Source organism: Rhinoderma darwinii, chromosome 5, assembly GCF_050947455.1.
Source record: "Rhinoderma darwinii isolate aRhiDar2 chromosome 5, aRhiDar2.hap1, whole genome shotgun sequence".
NCBI classification, from domain to species: Eukaryota; Metazoa; Chordata; class Amphibia; order Anura; family Rhinodermatidae; genus Rhinoderma; species Rhinoderma darwinii.
In genome coordinates, this window is record NC_134691.1 from 334061438 (window position 1) to 334083759 (window position 22322).

Genomic DNA, 22322 nt, shown 5'->3' on the forward strand with positions numbered 1-22322 from the left:
ATGGGAAGATTTTAGCCAAGATTCTGGCCAACTGATTGAATAAGGTTGTTACTACGATTGTAAATGACGACCAGACCGTTTCTAAGCCGTCCAAATCGACATCCGGGGCCGATTCTAGCCTTTCTGCTGCCAGAGGCGAAAATTTAAATGGAAGCCCCCCCCAGATCTTGATTGACATCCCCCTGGCTGTTCTAAATCACTAGCAGCCTCACAACAAAAGTAAATCATACCACCCATTATCTCGCTGCAGATCATAGAGTGACTACAGTACTGTTTAGAGGCAGAATAAACATTTACATCAAGTGACTCACAGGTGACATCGTCATCCGGTCCAGACCTCTATGATGACTTCTCCCGGCCACAGCCCATTTCTGCAGCTTTCCGCTCCGATGTCCTCACACTGCACCTCTAATAGTAGTGACTTACACACACACGTCCCCCCTCTAGATGGTGCCCCACATACATAGTGCCCCACATACGGCTACACCTCCAGTAGATAGTGCCCCACATACGACAGCCTCCTCCTGTAGATATTGCCCCACATACGGCCGCCCCCTCCTGTAGATAGTGCTCCACATACGGCCGCCCCCTCCTGTAGATAGTGCTCCACCTATAACCCCTCACACTTTTAACAGAAAAAAAATAAACTTTACATACTCACCTAAACCTGTTTTCCGTGCCGTCCTCTTGCGGCCTACTCTCTAATGAGCAGGTCTGCTGGGGCTGGACAAAGGTGAGTGTCAGGGCAAGTTGTTCTGCCCGTCCAATCAGCGCCGTTCAACGTTGTGTCGTTGGAAGGTGCTAATTGGCAAGCTGCCTTGCCCTGTCAATCAGCGACGCAAGTGGCGCAATGAGATTGCGCCGCTTACTTTATTGAAGGGTGCCGAATTCAGCGCTTATGCATGTAATTGTATCTGCATCTTATTGTACACGGGTAAAGTTATAGTGCAGGAGGGGATGGTGGCGGCGAGATGCTCATCCTGTCAACCTCTATAAATCTGCGGAAATTATTTGGGCATCTTCAATTCCAGAGAGGCTCGAGAGAGGCTGTTCTGTCTTTTGACGTTGCCAAAGCCTTTGACGGCGTCGAGTGGCAAGTACATGTGGTCTGTCTTTAGAGACTTTGGTTTTGGTGAAAATTTCCTATCCTGGCTTGGAATACTATATAGGAACCCAAGTGCGAGTGAGCGAGTGAGCAATATTCTATCTGCACCTTAGTCTAAAGAGGGGAACCCTACAGGGGTGTCCCCTCTCTCCCTTATTATTGGCAATAGCTATAGAGCCGTTAGCGGTCTTCATTTGTAGAGATAATGACATTGGGGGTTTGGCCAGTATGAGGATGTGAGTTCTTTATTCGCAGACGATATATTTGGGAACACCTCGTGTATCCGTACCTATTATTAAGTCTAAGCTCGATGTGTTTGCTGGGTTCTCAAGCCTTCAAATTAATTGGGTAAAATCAAGAATGTTACCTCTCGACGATATAAATTACGAACTTGAATCTTTAGTCCCAGTAGGACCACAGATTAAATATTTGGGGATCCATGTTTCAAAAGACCCTGCAGACTTTACACAACTTAATTTAAATCATCTTCTTATATTCTTGCTACAGAAAGCCAGAATTTGGGGTAAATTAAAGGGTGACTAAAAGTTCAACAAACGTCTGATGTCATATAATAGTTGTCCAAAGTGTTTATTGGAAGAAGCAGATTGGGTACGTTTACTTTGGAGATGTCTGACGCTGTATCGATTTTGTGACCGTGTTATTGATATTAACCGGATATTTGGATGTAAAATCTTTGCAGAAAGTACTTTATGTATTTTGGGAGTTTAAGGCTGGGTTCACACTGAGTTTTTTGCAGGAGGAAAATCTGCCTCAAAATTCAGTTTGGAATTTTGAGGCAGATTTTGCTCAGCCCGCACGACGATTTTCGTGGCGTTTTTCATCCGCGGCCATTGAGCTCGCGGGAAAAAATCGCCTCTGCCTCCCATTGAAATCAATGGGAGGCATTTTCGGCCGGTTTTGGCGCGTTTTTCGACGCGGTTTCCGCATCAAAAACCGTGTAAAAAAAACTGTGTGAACTGGCCCGTAGATATTCTACAGATGCCTTCAATAGACAATGAAGCTATAAAAGACGATTATATGCCACAAGAAAGTCGATTGGAAGGTATTGGAAGGTATTGGCTATCTAGGGACGTCCCCACATTGTCACAATGGAGTAACTATATCGATTATATCCTGATGTTTGAAAAAATGCATTGCAGGAGAAAGGGAAATCTAACAATGTTTAAAAAATATCGAAAAACTGGATATTTTCATTATCTCCTGAAAAGAGTGCCTTTTTTTGGCCTAATGTATATTGTATTTACGGGTTATAGGAAAGGAAGAGATTTTTTTTTTCCTCGTGTTTTCTGCTGTCTCCACTGTAGGGCATGGGGGGGGGTTATTCTATTCCTTCTTTTATATGTACAATTATTACATGATTATGTATTAAATATACGGCTAAATAAAGTAAAATAATTATTTGAAAAAACAAAAATTTTGTCTCGAAGGAAGGGAAATGCAGGCAAATACTCCAGAGCTGCACTCACTATTCTACTGGTGGAGTCACTGTGTACATACATTACATTACTTATCCTGTACTGATCCTGAGTTACATCCTGTATTATATTCCAGAGCTGCACTCACTATTCTGCTGGTGGAGTCACTGTGTACACACATTACATCACTTATCCTTTACTGATCCTGAGTTACATCCTGTATTATACTCCAGAGCTGTACTCACTATTCTGCTGGTGGAGTCACTGTGTACATACATTACATTACTTATCCTGTACTGATCCTGAGTTACATCCTGTATTATACTCCAGAGCTGTACTCACTATTCTACTGGTGGGGTCACTGTGCACATACATTACATTACTTATCCTGTACTGATCCTGAGTTACATCCTGTATTATACTCCAGAGCTGCACTCACTATTCTACTGGTGGAGTCACTGTGTATATACATTACATTACTTATCCTGTACTGATCCTGAGTTACATCCTGTATTATACTCCAGAGCTGTACTCACTATTCTACTGGTGGGGTCACTGTGCACATACATTACATTACTTATCCTGTACTGATCCGGAGTTACATCCTGTATTATACTCCAGAGCTGCACTCACTATTCTACTGATGGAGTCACTATGTACATACATTACATTACTTATCCTGTACTGATCCTGAGTTACATCCTGTATTATACTCCAGAGCTGCACTCACTATTCTACTGGTGGAGTCACTGTGCACATACATTACATTACTTATCCTGTAATGATCCTGAGTTACATTCTGTATTATACTCCAGAGCTGCACTCACTATTCTGCTGGTGGAGTCACTGTGTACATACATTACATTACTTATCCTGCACTGATCCTGAGTTACATCCTGTATTCTACTGCAGAGCTCCACTGACTATTCTGCTGGGGGAGTCACTGTGTACATACATTACATTACTTATCCTGTACTGATCCTGAGTTACCGCCTGTATTCTTCTCCAGAGCAGCACTCACAATTCTACTGGTGGAGTCACTCATAGTATTCTGTATCGCTCATTATATTTAAAATCACGGTGGCAACTGATTTGGCATCCAATATGGCCCCCATTAACATTCCTTCTCCCTGGAGATTGTAACAAAGCTTTTATGGTCTGTTAAAAGGCAAATCTGTCTAGGCATACCCCGTTCTCGTATTTCTGGGCACACTCGTGCGTTCAGGACTCTTGGGTGACAACTTATAGTGTCCAGATGCCCTAGTGGTCGCCATATTGGTTCTTGCCTAAAAAAAAAGATATAGCAAAAAGAAGAAAAAAAAGCAGACTGGATGCCATTTTGAAGATAACAGAAGAAGACGACTCTATCTATATCAGAGATTTAGCTTTTTGATGGACATTCCCTTTAAATTTTATCATTCAGATTTTCCTTATTATTGGTCTGTGCGGTTTGTTGTTTTTTTTGTTCTTTCTTGTTTTATTTTTTTTTCGTTATTGGAATTAAATCACCAGCGCCCCGTGAAATGCGTTTTAACCTTTTTTTTCTCGTGTCCTGTTTTCACACCTTCTGAAAATGCCAATAATCCAGACGCTACGCCTCGTGCACTGACTCTACCGATGTTCAACTTTCATCCTGCCGCCCGCTCTGGTCTTTAAGTGCGGATTGTGCCTTCTGATGCATGTTGACTCAATTCCCGGCCTCATTGATTTGATCTTTTAACTTTTTTTTTTTTTTTTCCATCTCCTTTCCTTTGCTCAAAGATAAACCTTGAAGAGCATCTTGTAAAGAGGACACCGCGCCTTTAATAGCTTCTGTTATAATGAATTTAGGACGGGGAGGGTCACTTACCGACAAGCTTCTTAGATCAAGAGGGCTCGTTTGTACAAAGGCTTGGAAGGTCACAGGGATTGTGGGAAAATCAGATATTTGTAGCTTTCAGCTTTGGAATTTGTTATTATAATTTTTTGTTTTTTTTTACGCTTTTTTTTTTCTTTTGTTCAAAATGGATTACGAGTCAAATAGACTTATTTTCACTAAAAAGATCTGAGCAGATTATCCGGACACTCTTTACTATGACATTAGGCTTGTCCATCCTGCTTCTTTAGGCTTAGTGGTTTTAAAGGGCCGCTACACCTATTCCAAGCTGCTTGTATGTACATATATTGTCTATAAATGTCGGAGACATAAAGTAGTGATTATAGGGGGGCAGGGAGTTTTCTGGACATCAAAGAACACTACAGTTAACCTTCATCCAGTCTGAAATGGCTGATAACAGGGAGCAGTCGATGGCAATCCATTACACAGTAGACAAGATTAGGTATAGGTTTAGTTGCATAGAAGAGCCATTAAAGATCAATTACAACCAGCGTTTGTATTCGGATCAATGGTAAAGTGAAAGTTACAGAACAATTACAAAGAAATGTAATATAAAAACATTTAAAAAAAACAACTCTGATCCAGTGTCCCCATGACAACACTTCCTGTGCTTAGGTAGTTAAACCTGGTTATAGGAGTATTGTCTGGATTCCAAAACGTATGCGCGTGTGACTAGCACTATTCTAGCCTGTTAGGTTGTGGACTGTGATTTGGACAGATTTATCAATGGATATGCACCATATTTATGAAGCCTTTGCACCACTTTTTCTGACGCATATGAAGGTTTTGGGAAAATGGGGTGTGGCGCCCGTTGTGGTAAATACTCTTTTGGCAACGATTGTTTTGGCACTTTTACAACTATAATAAACTCCCATTGTCTGAATGGTAAATCTGAACTGTCAGAGCACTGGGCAGGAAGTGTTATCATGGTGACAATGAAACAGTGGAGCAGCAGTCATCGTGCCTGTAACTTTGAAAGGGTTTTCCTGTAAAATGCTTTTATATCCTATCCACAGTATACGCCCTAAATGTCTGACCACTTCTGGGTCCCCCGTTTACCTGGTGAAGCAGGCGCTGCCACATTCGGGAAGTCATTGAATAGCCGTGCACGTCCTCTGCTCTCTCCATTCAAGCCCATGACGGGAACAGATGAGCCGGTTTGCTAGAATGGGGAGAGCTGCGCAAATGCACGCCAATCTGTCCATCCAGCCGGATCGGGGGTCAGTTGGACGCCCAGCTACGGCTGTTAATGGCATATCCTTGGTATATGCCGTTAATCTCTATTGTGGGAAACCCCTTTAAGCATCGATAGGAAAGACCGTGGACGTTAAAGGGGCTTCAATATAGAACTCCTTTAAGGGTTCGGTAATAACATTCAAGGGTTTTGCTAAATGATTTATTTTTTCCTCCTGTGTCTGTTTCAGAAGCAATGCTTTAAAGCCAGGCGGAAAAGCTCTCCGTTAGATTATGAACTTTCAGAGGATACAAAGGAGGAGAAGCTACAAGAGGATCCTACCAAGCAAGCAGAGATCCTTCCTGAACACGCCCCGAGGAGTGAAATGTTGTCGGTAATGTAAACATTTTTACTAACACCAGTAACAAGCTGCACTTGTTGTCCCACCAGGACAGTCTTGGGATACAACTCTGGTATTAGGACCCCAGAGACAGATCACGTTCCTTCTTATGGGTCTTATTCGCACAGAGTTGCGTGGCCTTTTGACTCACGTTAGAGGGATTATCCCACCACGGCAACTTATCACCAGGATAGGTGATAAATATTTGAACGGTGGGAGTCCCACCAATGAAGGGAATTGGGGTCCGAAGTTCTTTAAATGAATAGAGCAGTGGTCACACATATACCACCACTCCTTTCATTCTCTATGGGACTGCCAGAGATAGCCGACTATTCCCATAGAGCAGTGTTCCCCAACTTTTGGCTCTCTAGATGTTGCAAAACTATTACTCCCATCATTCCCTGACAGTCACTGGCTGAGAGTTGTGGTTTTGCAACAGCTGGAGAGGCACAGGTTTTGGAACACTGGCATAGATAATCATTAGAGCGGCAGTGTGCCCGTTAATTCAGGGGACTCTGGACCCCCATTCTCTTGATTAGTGGGGGTCCCAGCGATCAATCACTTATACTTTGGGAAGGTGATCCGTTTTGTGGTGGGATAACCCCTTTAGGTTTAGTATCTGTTCTTTTCTGTAGAAATGCTAGCCCTTTGAGATGAACAATACAACAGTGTGCTGGGTTCTTTAGGGTTGTGGAGGACTCCAGGAGTTTAAAGGAACCTCCCATTGCAAAGTTGTGGTTTCTCCTACACTAGAGCCGCCTAGTCCAAAACCTTAAAAGAAGCCAGGGCTTTGGCTGGAACCAAACGTGTTAAAATGTACATCCAGTGATCATGTCAGAAGTTTTGATCGGTGAGGGTCCGAGCGCTGAGATCTCCACCGATCGCTAAAACATAGCGACAGAAGAGCGCTGTGTATGTTTCTGATCGGCTGTCCTCGGAAAGGCAGCGCAAACGGTGTACGGACTCATAGACTTGCTATTGAGCCAGTACACCGCTCCGAGGAAAGCCGATCAGAAGCAAAGCGGCACGGCGCTTACCCAAGCGCTTCTGTTGCTTTTGTTTTAGCAATCGATGAGAGTCTCCGTGCTCGGTCCCCCACCGATCAAAGCTTCTGACATGTCACAAGTTTTTAAAAAGTTATCCTTTTTAAAATGGTTTTAAACATGCTGTTTTATAAGCTTCATTTACTTGCATGCCGCACACTCCATTCACTTCAATATGTAGGAGGAAACTACTGAAGCCCTTTACTTCCTCCCTGCTGATGTCTGCTGCAAGAGCAGATACAGAGATGGATAGAGGAAGCTAAAATAACCAAACGGGATTTGCAAGCTGCATGTGTTTCTGCAGAGAAAACTTGCTATCTAAGGCTTTGTTCACATCTGTGTCCGGCTCCGTTCATGGGTTCCGTCCGAGCTTTCCGTCAGGGGAACCCATGAACGGAATAAAGAACTGAAACAAAAGGAAACCATAGGATTCCATTTGCATCACGATTGATTTCAATGGTGACTGATCCAGTGCAAGTGGTTTCCGTTTGTCACCGTTGTGTAAGCTTTCTGACGTTTTGACGGAATGAATAGCGCAGTCGACTACGGTGTTAATTCCGGCAAAGCGACGGAACCCTTACACAACGCTGACAAACTGCAACCATTTGCATCGGATCGGTCACCATTGAAATCGATGGTGATGCAAAGGGAAACCTATGGTTTCCATTTGTTTCAGTTTGGATTCCGTTCATGGGTTCCCCTGATGGAAAGCTCAGACGGAACCCATGAACGGAACCCGACGCTGATGTGAACGAAGCTTAATAAAGTCCTGGGATTACAGCAGCCTCTGCACTGATTCCAAGACTCTGTAGGAGTGTGGAGGGAGGAGAAGTGACAACAGTAATGTTTGCTCACAGTCTTGTAGAAAATTGACCGTACCGCAGCTCCACTGTATCTGTAATATGGCAGACCACCTCCTGCTAGTGAAATGAGGAGGAGGAGAGGTCGTCTGCAGCACAAACGTCTGAGTTTTGAAGGGAAAGGTTCTGTACATGAGGATCTGAGAGCGCTGTGAAGATTTCATTATGGCTGAAGTAACTAATTTGCACTTACTTTTGGCCTCGTTAGGTGTAACCTAAAAGCCAATCCATAACCCAAACCGTGAAAAACAAATCATATCAGTCAAACATCAAAACTCTGGTTCTTGTTCTTCCGGCTTCTTACATCTCGGGCCCTTCATATGAACCCTTGAGAAGAAAGCATTTGTGCTGAGCTCTGAGTTGTGTTGTCTCTTCTGATGCACTTGTAGAAAGTCTTCCCAAAATAAGAATCTAACTTCCCCATCAGCTGCTATTATGCTGCCGTAACTCCGCTGCACGCACTAATACATGGATGTAGTCGCTTCTTGAAGAAAACATTTGCCTTGTTAAGTTGTTTATTTGTCATTTTTGCTGCCGTATGGATGTCATTTTACATTTTGGTGTTTTTGGGAGGTGTTGTTTTTTTTTTTTTCTTCTTTTAATAGAATATTTTCAAGGTTGTTTTTTTTTTTTTTTACATGTTATACCAAAAAAAATGATAAGTCTCAGTTTAATGAAGTTTGGTCGATCCCTTGTACTTACAAGGGTCACCCAACATTGAGCTGATTTCGTAGCCCCTGCTCATTTATGAAGTATTGTACGGACCTACTGAAATCAATGGGCCTTCCGTGTAGTACATAGACACGCAGGGTTAATTGTGGTGGGTTCAAAACAATGTTCTAAGCCTATTAGTGATCTGAGCAGTTGGGGATCCTGGCACTAGATTCAAAACTGCATCATATTATTAAAGGGGTTTTCCACCTTCTGGCAACTGATGACCTATCCACCAGATAGGTCATCAGTATATCATCAATGCGGGTCCGACACCCGTACCGTTAAGCCGCTCCGGTGGCCTGCAGGCATCGGATGTTGTGGCACATAATGCTATGTACGTTTCCGGAAGCAGTTGGCTCCGTACATAGCATAGCGGCCGTGCTGCAGAACGGCAGGTCCGCTCGTATTCACTTGAACAGTATTGCAGCTCGGCCGCTATTCCATGGTCGGTGCCAACTGCTTCAGGCATGTACGTCCTGTGCACGGAGGCACCGGACCAGCTGATCTGTGAGGGGTCCGAGTGTCTGACCCCCACAGATCATGTACAGATGTCAGAAGGTGGAAAACCCCTTTTAATTCCCAATACGCCTTTTTACAGGGGTCACTAAGGGGCCTTATTACAAGGCATATGCCTTTTCATGGCGTATCAGAATCCGCCCGGCTTGGGTGCTCGTGTGATAACCAAAGAGCAGCTGCTCTAGCGCCTGGGATCGGCGTTACCTCTGATCCTGGCCGCTAACCACTTAGATGCCGTGGTCAATATCGACCACGGCATCTAAGTGGTTTACAAAGGGAGGGCGCTTCCTCGGTCACCCATCGGCCGCCAATGGGTTGCCATGGCAGCTGGAGGCTGTACAAAAGCCCCCCAGACGTGCCATTGCTGTCAGCCTGTGGCATGGCCTAATAGACTGCCTGTCGGCTTTACGCAGACAATGCTTTGGTATAATAAGTTTACCAAAGCATTATTGAAGTGATCAGCAGATCGCATATTTACTTTCCCTAGTGGGACTAAATAGTTAATGATTTGTGAAAAAGCGTTTATTAAACCCCCCAAAAAAAAAGTGGTTTTATTCTGTAAAAATAAAATTACCCATATAAGATATCCCGGTGATTGCATCGACCCAAACAATAAAATTAACATGTTATTTAAACCATATGGTAAACGCAAAATAGATTCTTTTTTTTTTCCATACCCGCCAATTATTATTTTTTTAATAAAAGTTAATCAATAAGTCCCATGTACCTCGTTCCCGAAAAAAAAACAATCACACATACGGCTACATTGACGGAAAAGTAAAAAAGTAACGGTGATGCAAAAACAAATAATTTTTGTTTAAAAGTGTAAATCTAGTAAAACACAAAAAACCTTTACATATTTAATATCTCTAATTGTACCGATCCACAGAATAAAGGTAAAACTTTATTTAAATTTAAAACGCAATAATATGGCGCAATTGCAGTTCTTTTATACACCCCTGAAATAAGTTAATAATGTCTCCTTATTATATGGAGTCTTTTTTGTGAACGGGGTGGTAGGTATGCACACATGGAGTTTGTTTGGTTTTTTCTTTGTTGGTCCCATCCGAGGTGTTTTTGACACATTGAATAAAGCAAGGGAAAACACCTCGGATGGGACCAACAAAGAAAAAACCAAACAAACTCCATGTGTGCATACCTACCACCCCGTTCACAAAAAAGACTCCATATAATAAGGAGACATTGGCCCCTCCTCAAAGAAGCGTACCCCCAGATTGATGAATTCAAATACCCATTTGTACCTTGTACTAAAAAACCTTAGGAATAAATTGGTCAAGGCTGACCTAGGCTCAACCAAAAGGTTACAACGCTAAACGTTCCTAAGTACACCGCAAAAAGGAACCTCCCCATGCCGATCCTGTATGCAATGTGTCCACATTATCAAAGGCGACCAGATACATCACCCACAGACTGGTCAGGGGATACCCAATCATGCCTTTCACATGTAACACAAATTATGTGGTCTATTTGATAAAGTGCCCGTGTGGTTTGGCCTATGTGGGAGAGACTACACAATGCGTAAAAGACCGGATCAGTCAGCGGAAGTCCAACATAAGATGCAGTAAAACACGACCCCCGTCCCAGCGCACCTTATCAAAGAACAACACAATATCGCACCGCTCAGGTTCCAGGTGATTGAGCATATACCAGCCCCTAGAAGAGGGGGTGATGGGATTAAAACCCCTAAACGAAGGGCAGCATTCTGGATCCACAAATTACAAACATTGGAACCGAAGGGACTGAATAGGGACTACGAACTTAGTGGTTTCCTATAAAGTCACGTACTGTATGACAACATTAACGTCGGATGGACTCTGCCAGTGGCATTAAAAACCAAATAAAAATTACCACCTTCTCAAATTGGTGTGCCGGATACTCTTTTCATACACATCCTGTGGACCGGTGTGGGACTGTTTCTGGAACAAGCAGCCTTGTTTTTTAATCCTTGACCACCCTAATCTAGGCCAGCAATAGGAGATAGGGATTTGAGAATCTGGTGACAGAGCCTCTTTAACTCTCCATGATCCAGTGTGGTAGCTCTGACAGGAGGCTAAACACTAAGGTGGAGTTCACACGTTGCAGATTTGTCACAGATTTTCATTTTATTATTTCACCCTTTGCAATGAAATAGGGTGAGATCTGCGTGAAATTCGCGCCAAAACTGCTGCAACTGAACTCAGCCTGATAATTCTGCTTCCTGTTCCCTCTCGGCTCCGATCATACTGATCACTGTGGATTGTGCAGTAGGATATGAGCTCTCTGCATGATCATTAAAGGGGTAGTCCTATCTTAGACATTTATGGTAAATCCATAGAGCTGGGAACCGTACCGATCTCTAGAACGGAGAGTATTGTATATGATATATATATATATATATATATATATATATATATTATATCCTCTCCTCTTTTTAGCTTTTGGTGGCGTTATGAATGACTTTAGTTATTATCCATATATTGCTGTGTGGGTTTATCATTCCAGTATTAGGGTATGTTCACACCTAGGAATTTTGCAGCAGATTCGGCCCAAAAATTCCACTTCCCGTTCTTTTCAAAGAGCTATAACTTTTTTATTTTTCCGTCGACATAACTGTATGAGGACCTTTTTTTTTTTTTTTGCTGGATTAGTTGTACTTTTTAACGGCACCATTTTGGGGTACATATCATTTTTCAATTAACTTTTATTAACTTTTGTTGGGGGGGGGATAGAGAAAAACCCTGGAATTCTGACATTGTTCTATGCGTTTTTTAAATTCACGCCGTTCCATGTGCGGCGTAAATAACACATTACCTTTATTCTATGGGTCGGTACGATTACGGCGATACCACATGTGTTTAGGTTTTTTAGGTTTTACGACTTTTGCACAATAAAAATACTTTTGAACTAAAATTATTTGTTCTTGCATCGTCGCTTTCCAAGAGCCGCCATTTTTTTTTGTTTTGTAGTGATGTGATGTGAGGGCTTGTTTTTTGCGGGACAATACATAGTTTTGATTGGAACTGTTTTGGGGTACATGGGACTTATTGATTAACTTTTATTATGACTTTTTTTGGGGGGCAGTGGAAAAAAATAGCACTTTCGCCATTGTTTTTTGCAGGTTTTTTTTTTACGGTGCTCACCTTGCGGGTTAAATTACATATTAACTTTATTGTTTGGATCATTACATTCGTGACATTTCACATTTATTACTTCCTTTTTTTACGACCACTTTAGGTCGCTGCTATAATCCTTTGGTCTACTTCGTATACCAGAGCATTTTTGCCGGTCAGTGTAAAACTGACAGGCAATCTATTAGGACGTGCCACTGGCACATCCTAATAGGCATATGCCCAGGGCAGTCCTGGGGGCTTTTATCAGGCCCCCGGCTGCCATGGCACCCCACCGGAGGCCCGCGATTGCATTTGCGGGCCGCCGATGGATGACCGAGGGAGCTCCTTCCCTCTGTAAACAAGTTAATTGCCGCGGTCGCTATTGACCGCGGCATTTAACGGGTTAAAAGGCCGCGATCTAAGTTAACTCCGATCGCGGCCATTGGAGCAGGAGCTCGGCTGTCATCAGACAGCCGAGCCCTGGCTCCAATCGGCATGGGACACCCGTGCAGGACTTAGACTGGGTCCCTTAGTGACCGCCATGAAAAGTCGTATTGGTAATCAAAAAGGGGTTAACACCGGTTTTTAGCATTGTTCATGACGCGCAAACCGCGTAAAAAAACGGTGAAATCGCCTCCTATTAATTTCAATTGGAGGCAGAGGCATTTTTTTCCCACGAGTGAAAAAAAAAAAAGCAGTATGCTCTTTCTTGCCGCGGTTCCCTCTCTGACCTCCCATTGAAATCATTGGTGAGCAGAGAAAACATTTTTCACTTAGTTTTTTGCACACGGCGCTCAATGGCCGTGGCCGAAAAACGCAGGGAAAACTGCAATAAAGTAAATGCAGGCAGGTCAAAATCTGCCTCAAAATTCCTGAAGGAATTTTGAAGCAGATTCTTCTGCCAGCAAAAATACTCTGTGTGAACAGGGCCTAAAAGGGTTTCCCCCATAATCGTTATTTAGGTGATAAATATGTCATCGGTGGGGTCCGACCGCTGAGACCCCCACCGATCACGAGAACGGGCTTACCTTGCTGTTCCTGGGAGCCAAATAGAGATGTAGCTGTAGTGCGCATGCTCGGCCACCGCTCCATTCGTTTCTTTGGGGCTGCCGAAGATAGGTGGGTGTCCCAGAACTCAAACCCTCACCGATCAGATATTTATCACCTATCCTGCGGATAGGTGATAAATAATGATTATGGCTAAACCCCTTTTAAGCGCACAGTTTTTTTAATAAGCGACGGTGATGAGCAGAGCAATGGAGGGGTTGTAAAGACGGACAACAAAAAAATGTAAAAGAGTTGATGGAGATAAAGTTTAAACATTGTAAAATAAAAAGTTCTGCAACTTTCTAATATACTTTATTTCAATTCCTCCCTGTTTTCAAGATCTCTGCTTGCTGTCAACGAATGAGAACAGTCTTGTTTACATCCAGAAGCTGAAAACCGTGTACAGACCTAATACCACTGAGGGTTTGCTGCAATTGTTTCCAGTCTAGACAATCCTCTGTGAGATAAACACATCAGCAGCACATATCTCTCTTATCACTTGGTAGTTTGCTACAATGTATCATGAACCAATGTATCAATGTAGGTAAAATGAGAGAAAAGTTGAGTGATAGTCCCCTTTGAAAAGTGTACCGGTGGTCCTGCTTTTGTCACCCATGTACTGTTTGTTTTTATTGTAGGAAGGATTCACTGTTTAAATGTCCTGCTCTTTAAATTTCTGAATAACAACTTATATGAAGTACGAATAAAGATTATCTCCAGCCAAAAATGAAATCTTTCATGTGCTCAGTTTTCCTTATGTGCAGTAACTGTGTGGAGTCTCTCATGTTAGCTCATCTGTTTGTGCTGCAGACTTTTCATGCCTTCAGTTTCTAGCTGTTTGTTCTGTCACTTGGTCACCCAGAAGGTTCCTTTTCCCCTCTTTCAGCTCTAACTGGCAGTCAATCACAGTGAGAGAAGCGACACTGCCCATTCCTCTCACTGTGTACCTTAAGCTTAATTAGCAAAGAATGTTGTAAATTATATTTCAATAGTGGCATTAATGAGGGAGGAAGTAGCTAGCTTCTAACCGTGAAAATCGATAAAGCTCAGACATAAAATAATTTTTTAATGGTGACATCATTGAGGGATGAAGTAGATAGCTTCTCCCGACCCCGATAATCAATATAGCTGAGACATATAACATTATTTTTTTTTATGGTGGTATTAGTGAGGGAGGAAGTAGCTAGCTTCACCAGACCATGATAATCAATCAATATAGACGAGACATTAAAAGTATCTTTCAGTGACAGCATCAGTGAGAGTAAGTAGCTAGCTTCTCCTGACCATGAACGTCAATGTAGATGATACAGAAAAGTATCTTTCAATGGTGACCTAAGTGAACGGAAGTAGCAAGCTGCTCCTAACCATAAAAATCAATATAGATGAGACCTAAAAGTATACTTCTATGGAGGCATCAGTTAGAGAGGAAGTAGCTAGCTTCTTTTTCTGATAGGGAAAATTGATATAGCTCAGAAGTAACTACATGAGAAAAAGGATACAAATGGAAATTTTTATTATATACCCTGAGATTCAGACCATGGATAGTTTTTGTTGGCACACGCCTACTATTCTGTATTTTTGTAACTGAAACAAGAAGTTCTGATAAGTAATTAAGTTCTTCCGTAGAAAAACGTCTTTCCTCTCCCCTTTGCAGAAAGCGGCCTCTGCCATGAACACAGATCTCATTTCCACTCCAGTCGTGAATCTGATTTATAGCAAGACCAGGAGAATCTGAGCTGTAATTAAATTAAGTCTGAAGCCTCTTTCTGCTTTCTCTTCATATATTCGCTGCATTTTTTTATGTCGCCGCCACATATTCAGTATTTTTTTTAACTCTGACTTAAATGTAATAACTTTTTATCCCCCCAACAATCTTCTTTAGTTTTTATGGACTCTAATTACTGGATGTAAAATAGAGCATATAAAGCGACATCACGCAAATAAAATCAATTCTTAGCTTCCGATCCTGTTACGATGCAGACTCGGTTAAGGATGGGGCATCAAAAATCTTTGCAATTAGCCATAAGACGTTAATATTGTATGCAAAAAAATTCGTACCATTGTGGGACTATTTGGCGACATTTGATCAAATGTTGCGAGTAACCTTGCGATCGTTGCAAGAAGTCCAGACAAGGCTGCATTGTTTGTGATGGTCACAAGGTCGTCTGTGACCTTGTTTCCCTATAGAAAACATAAGGGTTGTGTCGTGATAATCCCACAATTTGACCACAACCAAATGTTGCCATGTAGCCCAAGCCTTAAACTGTGACTAAAAGTGAAGCACATTTTATTTTACGCCCCCCTCTGTACAGACTGTACGTCTTGTATACTTAGATTTCGAAACAGCATGATGTGGTCTTAAAACAAGTCTGTGTAATATGGAGAGGCAGTCTGTTGTACAGCAGATAAACCTTCCCATAACCAGTGCAGTTATGGTTGAAGGGGATATTTTGCCAGACAAACCACTTTATTTAAGCAATAAGTTAGTAGATATAAATAATATCACCCACTAAATGCCCCCACCCGGTCTTCTAATTGAGGCGTAGAGTGGTTTGCACACTCCAGAAACGGCCCGCTATTATGTAAAACAGTTGGTTTTAATGATTGGCTCTGAGGGATCACTAGATAGGGAAAGATATATAGATTCAGAAATGGGTTAGGAAGATACAGGAAATAGGAAGTTGCAGAGGAATATAGAAAGGAATAGAGAGATGAGGGATAGCAAGGAAAGGGGGATGGGGATAGAGAGAGGAATAGAGAAAGATGGAGCATACACAGAAAAAAGAGATAATGGGATAAGACGCAGTATTATAGTACTTATGTTCTTGTATATAGGGGGACAGTATTATAGTACTTATGTTCTTGTATATAGGGGCAGTATTATAGTAGTTATATTCTTGTATATAGGAGGCAGTATTATAGTAGTTATATTCTTGTATATACGGGCAGTATTAGTAGTTATATTCTTGTATATAGGGAGCAGTATTATAGTAGTTATATTCTTGTATATAGGGGCAGTATTATAGTAGTTATATTCTTGTACATAGGAGCAGTATTATAGTAGTTATATTCTTGTATATAGGGGGCAGTATTATAGTAGTTATATTCTTGTATACAGGAGGCAGTATTATAGTAGTTATATTCTTGTATACAGGAGGCAGTATTATAGTAGTTATATTCTTGTATATACGGGCAGTATTATAGTAGTTATATTCTTGTATATAGGGAGCAGTATTATAGTAGTTATATTCTTGTATATAGGGGCAGTATTATAGTAGTTATATTCTTGTACATAGGAGCAGTATTATAGTAGTTATATTCTTGTATATAGGGGGCAGTATTATAGTAGTTATATTCTTGTATACAGGAGGCAGTATTATAGTAGTTATATTCTTGTATATAGGAGGCAGTATTATAGTAATTATATTCTTGTATATAGGGGGCAGTAGTATAGTAGTTATATTCTTGTATATAGGGGCAGTACTATAGTAGTTATATTCTTGTATATAGAGGTGCAGTATTATAGTAGTTATATACTTGTATATAGGGGGCAGTATTATAATATTTCTATTGTATATTGGAGCACTATTATAGTAGTTATAATCTTGTATATAGGGAGCAGTATTATAGTACTTATGTTCTTGTATATAGGGGCAGTATTATAGTAGTTATATTCTTGTATATAGGGAGCAGTATTATAGTCGTTATATTCTTGTATATAGGGGCAGTATTATAGTAGTTATATTCTTGTACATAGGAGCAGTATTATAGTAGTTATATTCTTGTATATAGGAGGCAGTATTATAGTAGTTATATTCTTGTATATAGGGGGCAGTAGTATAGTAGTTATATTCTTGTATATAGGGGCAACATTATAGTAGTTATATTCTTGTATATAGGTGGCAGTATTATAGTAGTTATATTCTTGTATATAGGGGCAGTATTATAGTAGTTATATTCTTGTATATAGGGGCAGTATTATAGTAGTTATATTCTTGTATATAGGGGCAGTATTATAGTAGTTATATTCTTGTACATAGGGGGCAGTATTATAGTAGTTATATTATTGTATATAGGTGCAGTATTATAGTAGTTATATTCTTGTATATAGGGGCAGTATTATAGTAGTTATATTCTTGTATATAGGGGGCAGTATTATAGTAGTTATATTCTTGTACATAGGGGGCAGTATTATAGTAGTTATATTCTTGTATATTTGAGCAGTATTATAGTAGTTATATTCTTTTATATAGGGAGCAGTATTATAGTAGTTATATTCTTGTATATAGGGTCAGTATTATAGTAGTTATATTCTTGTATAAAGGGGCAGTATTATAGTAGTTATGTTCTTGTATATAGGAGCAGTATTATATTAGTTATATTCTTGTATATAGGGTAGAATATTATAGTAGTTATATTCTTGTATATAGGAGCAGTATTATAGTAGTTATATTCTTATATATAGGGGGCAGTATTATAGTAGTTATAGTCTTGTATATAGAGGGCAGTATTATAGTAGTTATATTCTTGTATATAGGGGGCAGTATTATAGTAGTTATATTCTTGTATATAGAGGGCAGTATTATAGTAGTTATATTCTTGTATATAGGGGGCAGTATTATAGTAGTAATATTCTTGTATATAGAGGGCAGTATTATAGTAGTTATATTCTTGTACATAGGGGGCAGTATTATAGTAGTTATATTCTTGTATATAGGGGCAGTATTATAGTAGTTATATTCTTGTACATAGGGGACAGTATTATAGTAGTTATATTCTTTTATATAGGGGGAAGTATTATAGTAGTTATATTCTTGTATAAAGGGGCGGTATTATAGTAGTTATATACTTGTATATAGGGGGCAGTATTATAATATTTCTATTGTATATTGGAGCACTATTATAGTAGTTATAATCTTGTATATAGGGAGCAGTATTATAGTACTTATGTTCTTGTATATAAGGGCAGTATTATAGTAGTTATATTCTTGTATATAGGGAGCAGTATTATAGTAGTTATATTCTTGTATATAGGGGCAGTATTATAGTAGTTATATTCTTGTATATAGGGGCAGTATTATAGTAGTTATATTCTTGTACATAGGAGCAGTATTATAGTAGTTATATTCTTGTATATAGGGGGCAGTATTATAGTAGTTATATTCTTGTATATAGGAGGCAGTATTATAGTAGTTACATTCTTGTATATAGGAGGCAGTATTATAGTAGTTATATTCTTGTATATAGGGGGCAGTAGTATAGTAGTTATATTCTTGTATATAGGGGCAACATTATAGTAGTTATATTCTTGTATATAGGTGGCAGTATTATAGTAGTTATATTCTTGTATATAGGGGCAGTATTATAGTAGTTATATTCTTGTATATAGGGGCAGTATTATAGTAGTTATATTCTTGTATATAGGGGCAGTATTATAGTAGTTATATTCTTGTACATAGGGGGCAGTATTATAGTAGTTATATTATTGTATATAGGTGCAGTATTATAGTAGTTATATTCTTGTATATAGGGGCAGTATTATAGTAGTTATATTCTTGTATATAGGGGGCAGTATTATAGTAGTTATATTCTTGTACATAGGGGGCAGTATTATAGTAGTTATATTCTTGTATATTTGAGCAGTATTATAGTAGTTATATTCTTTTATATAGGGAGCAGTATTATAGTAGTTATATTCTTGTATATAGGGTCAGTATTATAGTAGTTATATTCTTGTATAAAGGGGCAGTATTATAGTAGTTATGTTCTTGTATATAGGAGCAGTATTATATTAGTTATATTCTTGTATATAGGGTAGAATATTATAGTAGTTATATTCTTGTATATAGGAGCAGTATTATAGTAGTTATATTCTTATATATAGGGGGCAGTATTATAGTAGTTATAGTCTTGTATATAGAGGGCAGTATTATAGTAGTTATATTCTTGTATATAGGGGGCAGTATTATAGTAGTTATATTCTTGTATATAGAGGGCAGTATTATAGTAGTTATATTCTTGTATATAGGGGGCAGTATTATAGTAGTAATATTCTTGTATATAGAGGGCAGTATTATAGTAGTTATATTCTTGTACATAGGGGGCAGTATTATAGTAGTTATATTCTTGTATATAGGGGCAGTATTATAGTAGTTATATTCTTGTACATAGGGGACAGTATTATAGTAGTTATATTCTTTTATATAGGGGGAAGTATTATAGTAGTTATATTCTTGTATAAAGGGGCAGTATTATAGTAGTTATATTCTTGTATATAGGGGCAGCATTATAGTAGTTATATTCTTGTATATAGGGGCAGTATTATAGTAGTTATATTCTTGTATATAGGAGGCAGTATTATAGTAGTTATATTCTTATATATAGGGGGCAGTATTATAGTAGTTATATTCTTGTATATAGGGGCAGTATTATAGTAGTTATATTCTTTTATATAGGGAGCAGTATTATAGTAGTTATATTCTTGTATATAGGGAGCAGTATTATAGTAGTTATATTCTTGTATATAGGAGCAGTATTATAGTAGTTATATTCTTGTATATAGGGGCAGTATTATAGTAGTTATATTCTTGTATATTGGAGGCAGTATTATAGTAGTTATATTCTTATATATAGGGGGCAGTATTATAGGAGTTATATTCTTGTATATAGGAGGCAGTATTATAGTAGTTATATTCTTGTATATAGGGGCAGTATTATAGTAGTTATATTCTTGTATATAGGGGCAGTATTATAGTAGTTATATTCTTGTACACAGGGGGCAGTATTATAGTAGTTATATTCTTGTATATAGGAGCAGTATTATAGTAGTTATATATTCTTGTATATAGGGGGCAGTATTATAGTAGTTATATATTCTTGTATATAGGGGGCAGTATTATAGTAGTTATATTCTTATATGTAGGGGCAGTATTATAGTAGTTATATTCTTGTATATGGGAGCAGTATTATAGTAGTTATATATTCTTGTATATAGGGGGCAGTATTCTAGTAGTTATATTCTTGTATATAGGGGGCAGTATTACAGTATATTATTGTACATGAAGGACCCTATTATAGTAGTTATATTCTTTGTAGAAGAATAGAAAGATATAGGGGGATAGAGAGAGCCGAAAAGGCAGATGGGATGGAGAGAAGCGGAATAGAGCAATATGGCGGGATAGAGAGAAGAAAAGGTGCTAGAGAGATAGGAGGATTAGAGAGAATGATATAAATAGATGTTTCACTATGTAGATACTGCAATATATCTGCATTAATAAGAATGATTTGCCATGTGATATAGTTATCACCACTGCAAATATTGTTCATGTGCATTAATGAACCTGTAATAACTGATACTATCATAAATATAGCCTGGAAACATGTTCTGTTTTGTTTGCTCACAAAGGTTGCATAACTTGTTAAGTGTAAGTACTTCTTGTAACGAACCATACACCTATGCTATGTGAGCAGCATGCTTTCTGGACAAAATGTAATCCTCTGGATGGAATTGTGTTTCCACTCGTTGATGGCAAGCAGTGATCTAGCGAGGAATTGAAACAAAGTATATTGGAAAGTCTCAGGACTTTTTCATTAAACAGGTTAGTATTTTCTCAGCGTATCCACTTTCTAAATAACTTTTAATTTTTCTGTTTTTTCAGAGAACCCGTGGACAGAAAAGGAAGAGAAGTTACTTACTAGAGGAAGACAAACCCGAGGTCAGGGTCAAGCGAATGTGTATAAGAAACGTGTAGAAATCTCCTGCTGCCTTCATATAGTTATATTGTGTTTCTCATGTGTCTTTCTGGTTGTTTTTAGGAGCGGACGCCAAGGGATAGGAGGAGAAGACAATCTTTGGCGTTACATAAAAAGCCAAAATCTGAGGACCCAAGAACTGAATGCGCGTCATGTAAAGGCATTGGAGACAATGAGAACCTTGTCAGGTAACTCATGTTTGGTCTTCTACTTAATAAGTTGCGGTACAAGGTCACATTATCAGGTGGTTAATAGTGACTGCAGTTCTGGGGTCACGGGGTCCAGCCCATCCAGGGGGCAACTTTCCTGGAGTTTGTAGGATCTCCTTATGTTTTGCGTCTTCTTGGTTCTTAAGTTTTCTCCCACATTCCAATAATATTCTCTGTAGTAACGTGACCTCCCTATAATGTGTATGTGATGAGTCCAACCATACATTTTGTATCGATAGTTGGCGTCATACTGCCGGGACTCTTATTAGAACAGGGGTCCTGTGCATGCGGGACACTGTCCCCTTTACAATATATATTGGATACAGAAATGGCTAAGGGCACTCACTCTACTGTTTTCTCATCTCCCATTGATTGAAATGGGAAGTGCCTTGTATATAGGGTGGTCAACGAAGGACACAAGATCCTCATTCTAGTGATTTCTGGTGGTCCTATTAATCATACCAGCACTCCGATCAAACATATATGGCCCATCCTATATATACCCCATAAATGTTCATGTTTGGAATACCCCTTTTTATTAGGATACAATTTCAAGTATGGACATGGACAATTGTAAATTAATACTTTCTGTACAAAATATTGTGCCGTTCATAATAGGTAAAAAAATGATTGGGCTGTAAATATATACTTATGTACTGCGTATTATTTTACTTTCCTCTCCTCTTCTGTAAGTGTTAAGTTTCTCTCTATACCGGTGCTGAGTGGGTGGACTCTTACTGGTGTGGAGCTGGGGGGAGTGTGTTGTGGCCAATCCAATATCTTTCCCGGGCTGCTCCCTCTTCCCTCTCACAGCATAAGTCTCAGACAGGATAAAGCAGGGAGTTTGCAGCACCATCCCGCCCTCTCTCCATCTCCTCCCTCTCTCCATCTCCTCCCTCTCTCCATCTCCTCCCTCTCTGCATCTCCTCCCTCTCTCCATCTCCTCCCTCTCTTCAGTAACTATTACTGGAGACCTAGTTTTTAGTGACTAGCACTCTACCCTGATATATTACAATGTTTCATGTACTACTAAATGACAGGCTTTAGATATCAAGAGTTAAATTAATTGGTCCTGATGAT

At 39.6% G+C, this 22322-nt stretch overlaps 1 protein-coding gene across 6 annotated transcripts in view; it reads left to right on the forward strand.

Moving 5' to 3' along the window:
• Positions 1 to 22322, forward strand: part of PHF14 (PHD finger protein 14) — a 230168-nt gene that overhangs the window by 87714 nt on the left and 120132 nt on the right. For 5 of the 6 annotated variants that reach the window (XR_012847778.1, XM_075827759.1, XM_075827760.1 and 2 more), the window contains 3 exons: positions 5842 to 5985; positions 20940 to 20996; positions 21097 to 21221. Coding sequence is in view for 5 of the 6 variants with exons in the window: in XM_075827759.1 (XP_075683874.1) it covers positions 5842 to 5985; positions 20940 to 20996; positions 21097 to 21221 (326 nt within the window). In the remaining variant the exon portion in view is untranslated. Of the gene's footprint in view, positions 1 to 5841; positions 5986 to 13620; positions 13982 to 20939; positions 20997 to 21096; positions 21222 to 22322 lie in introns of those variants that run through there. The other variant, XM_075827762.1, reaches the window with a different exon arrangement.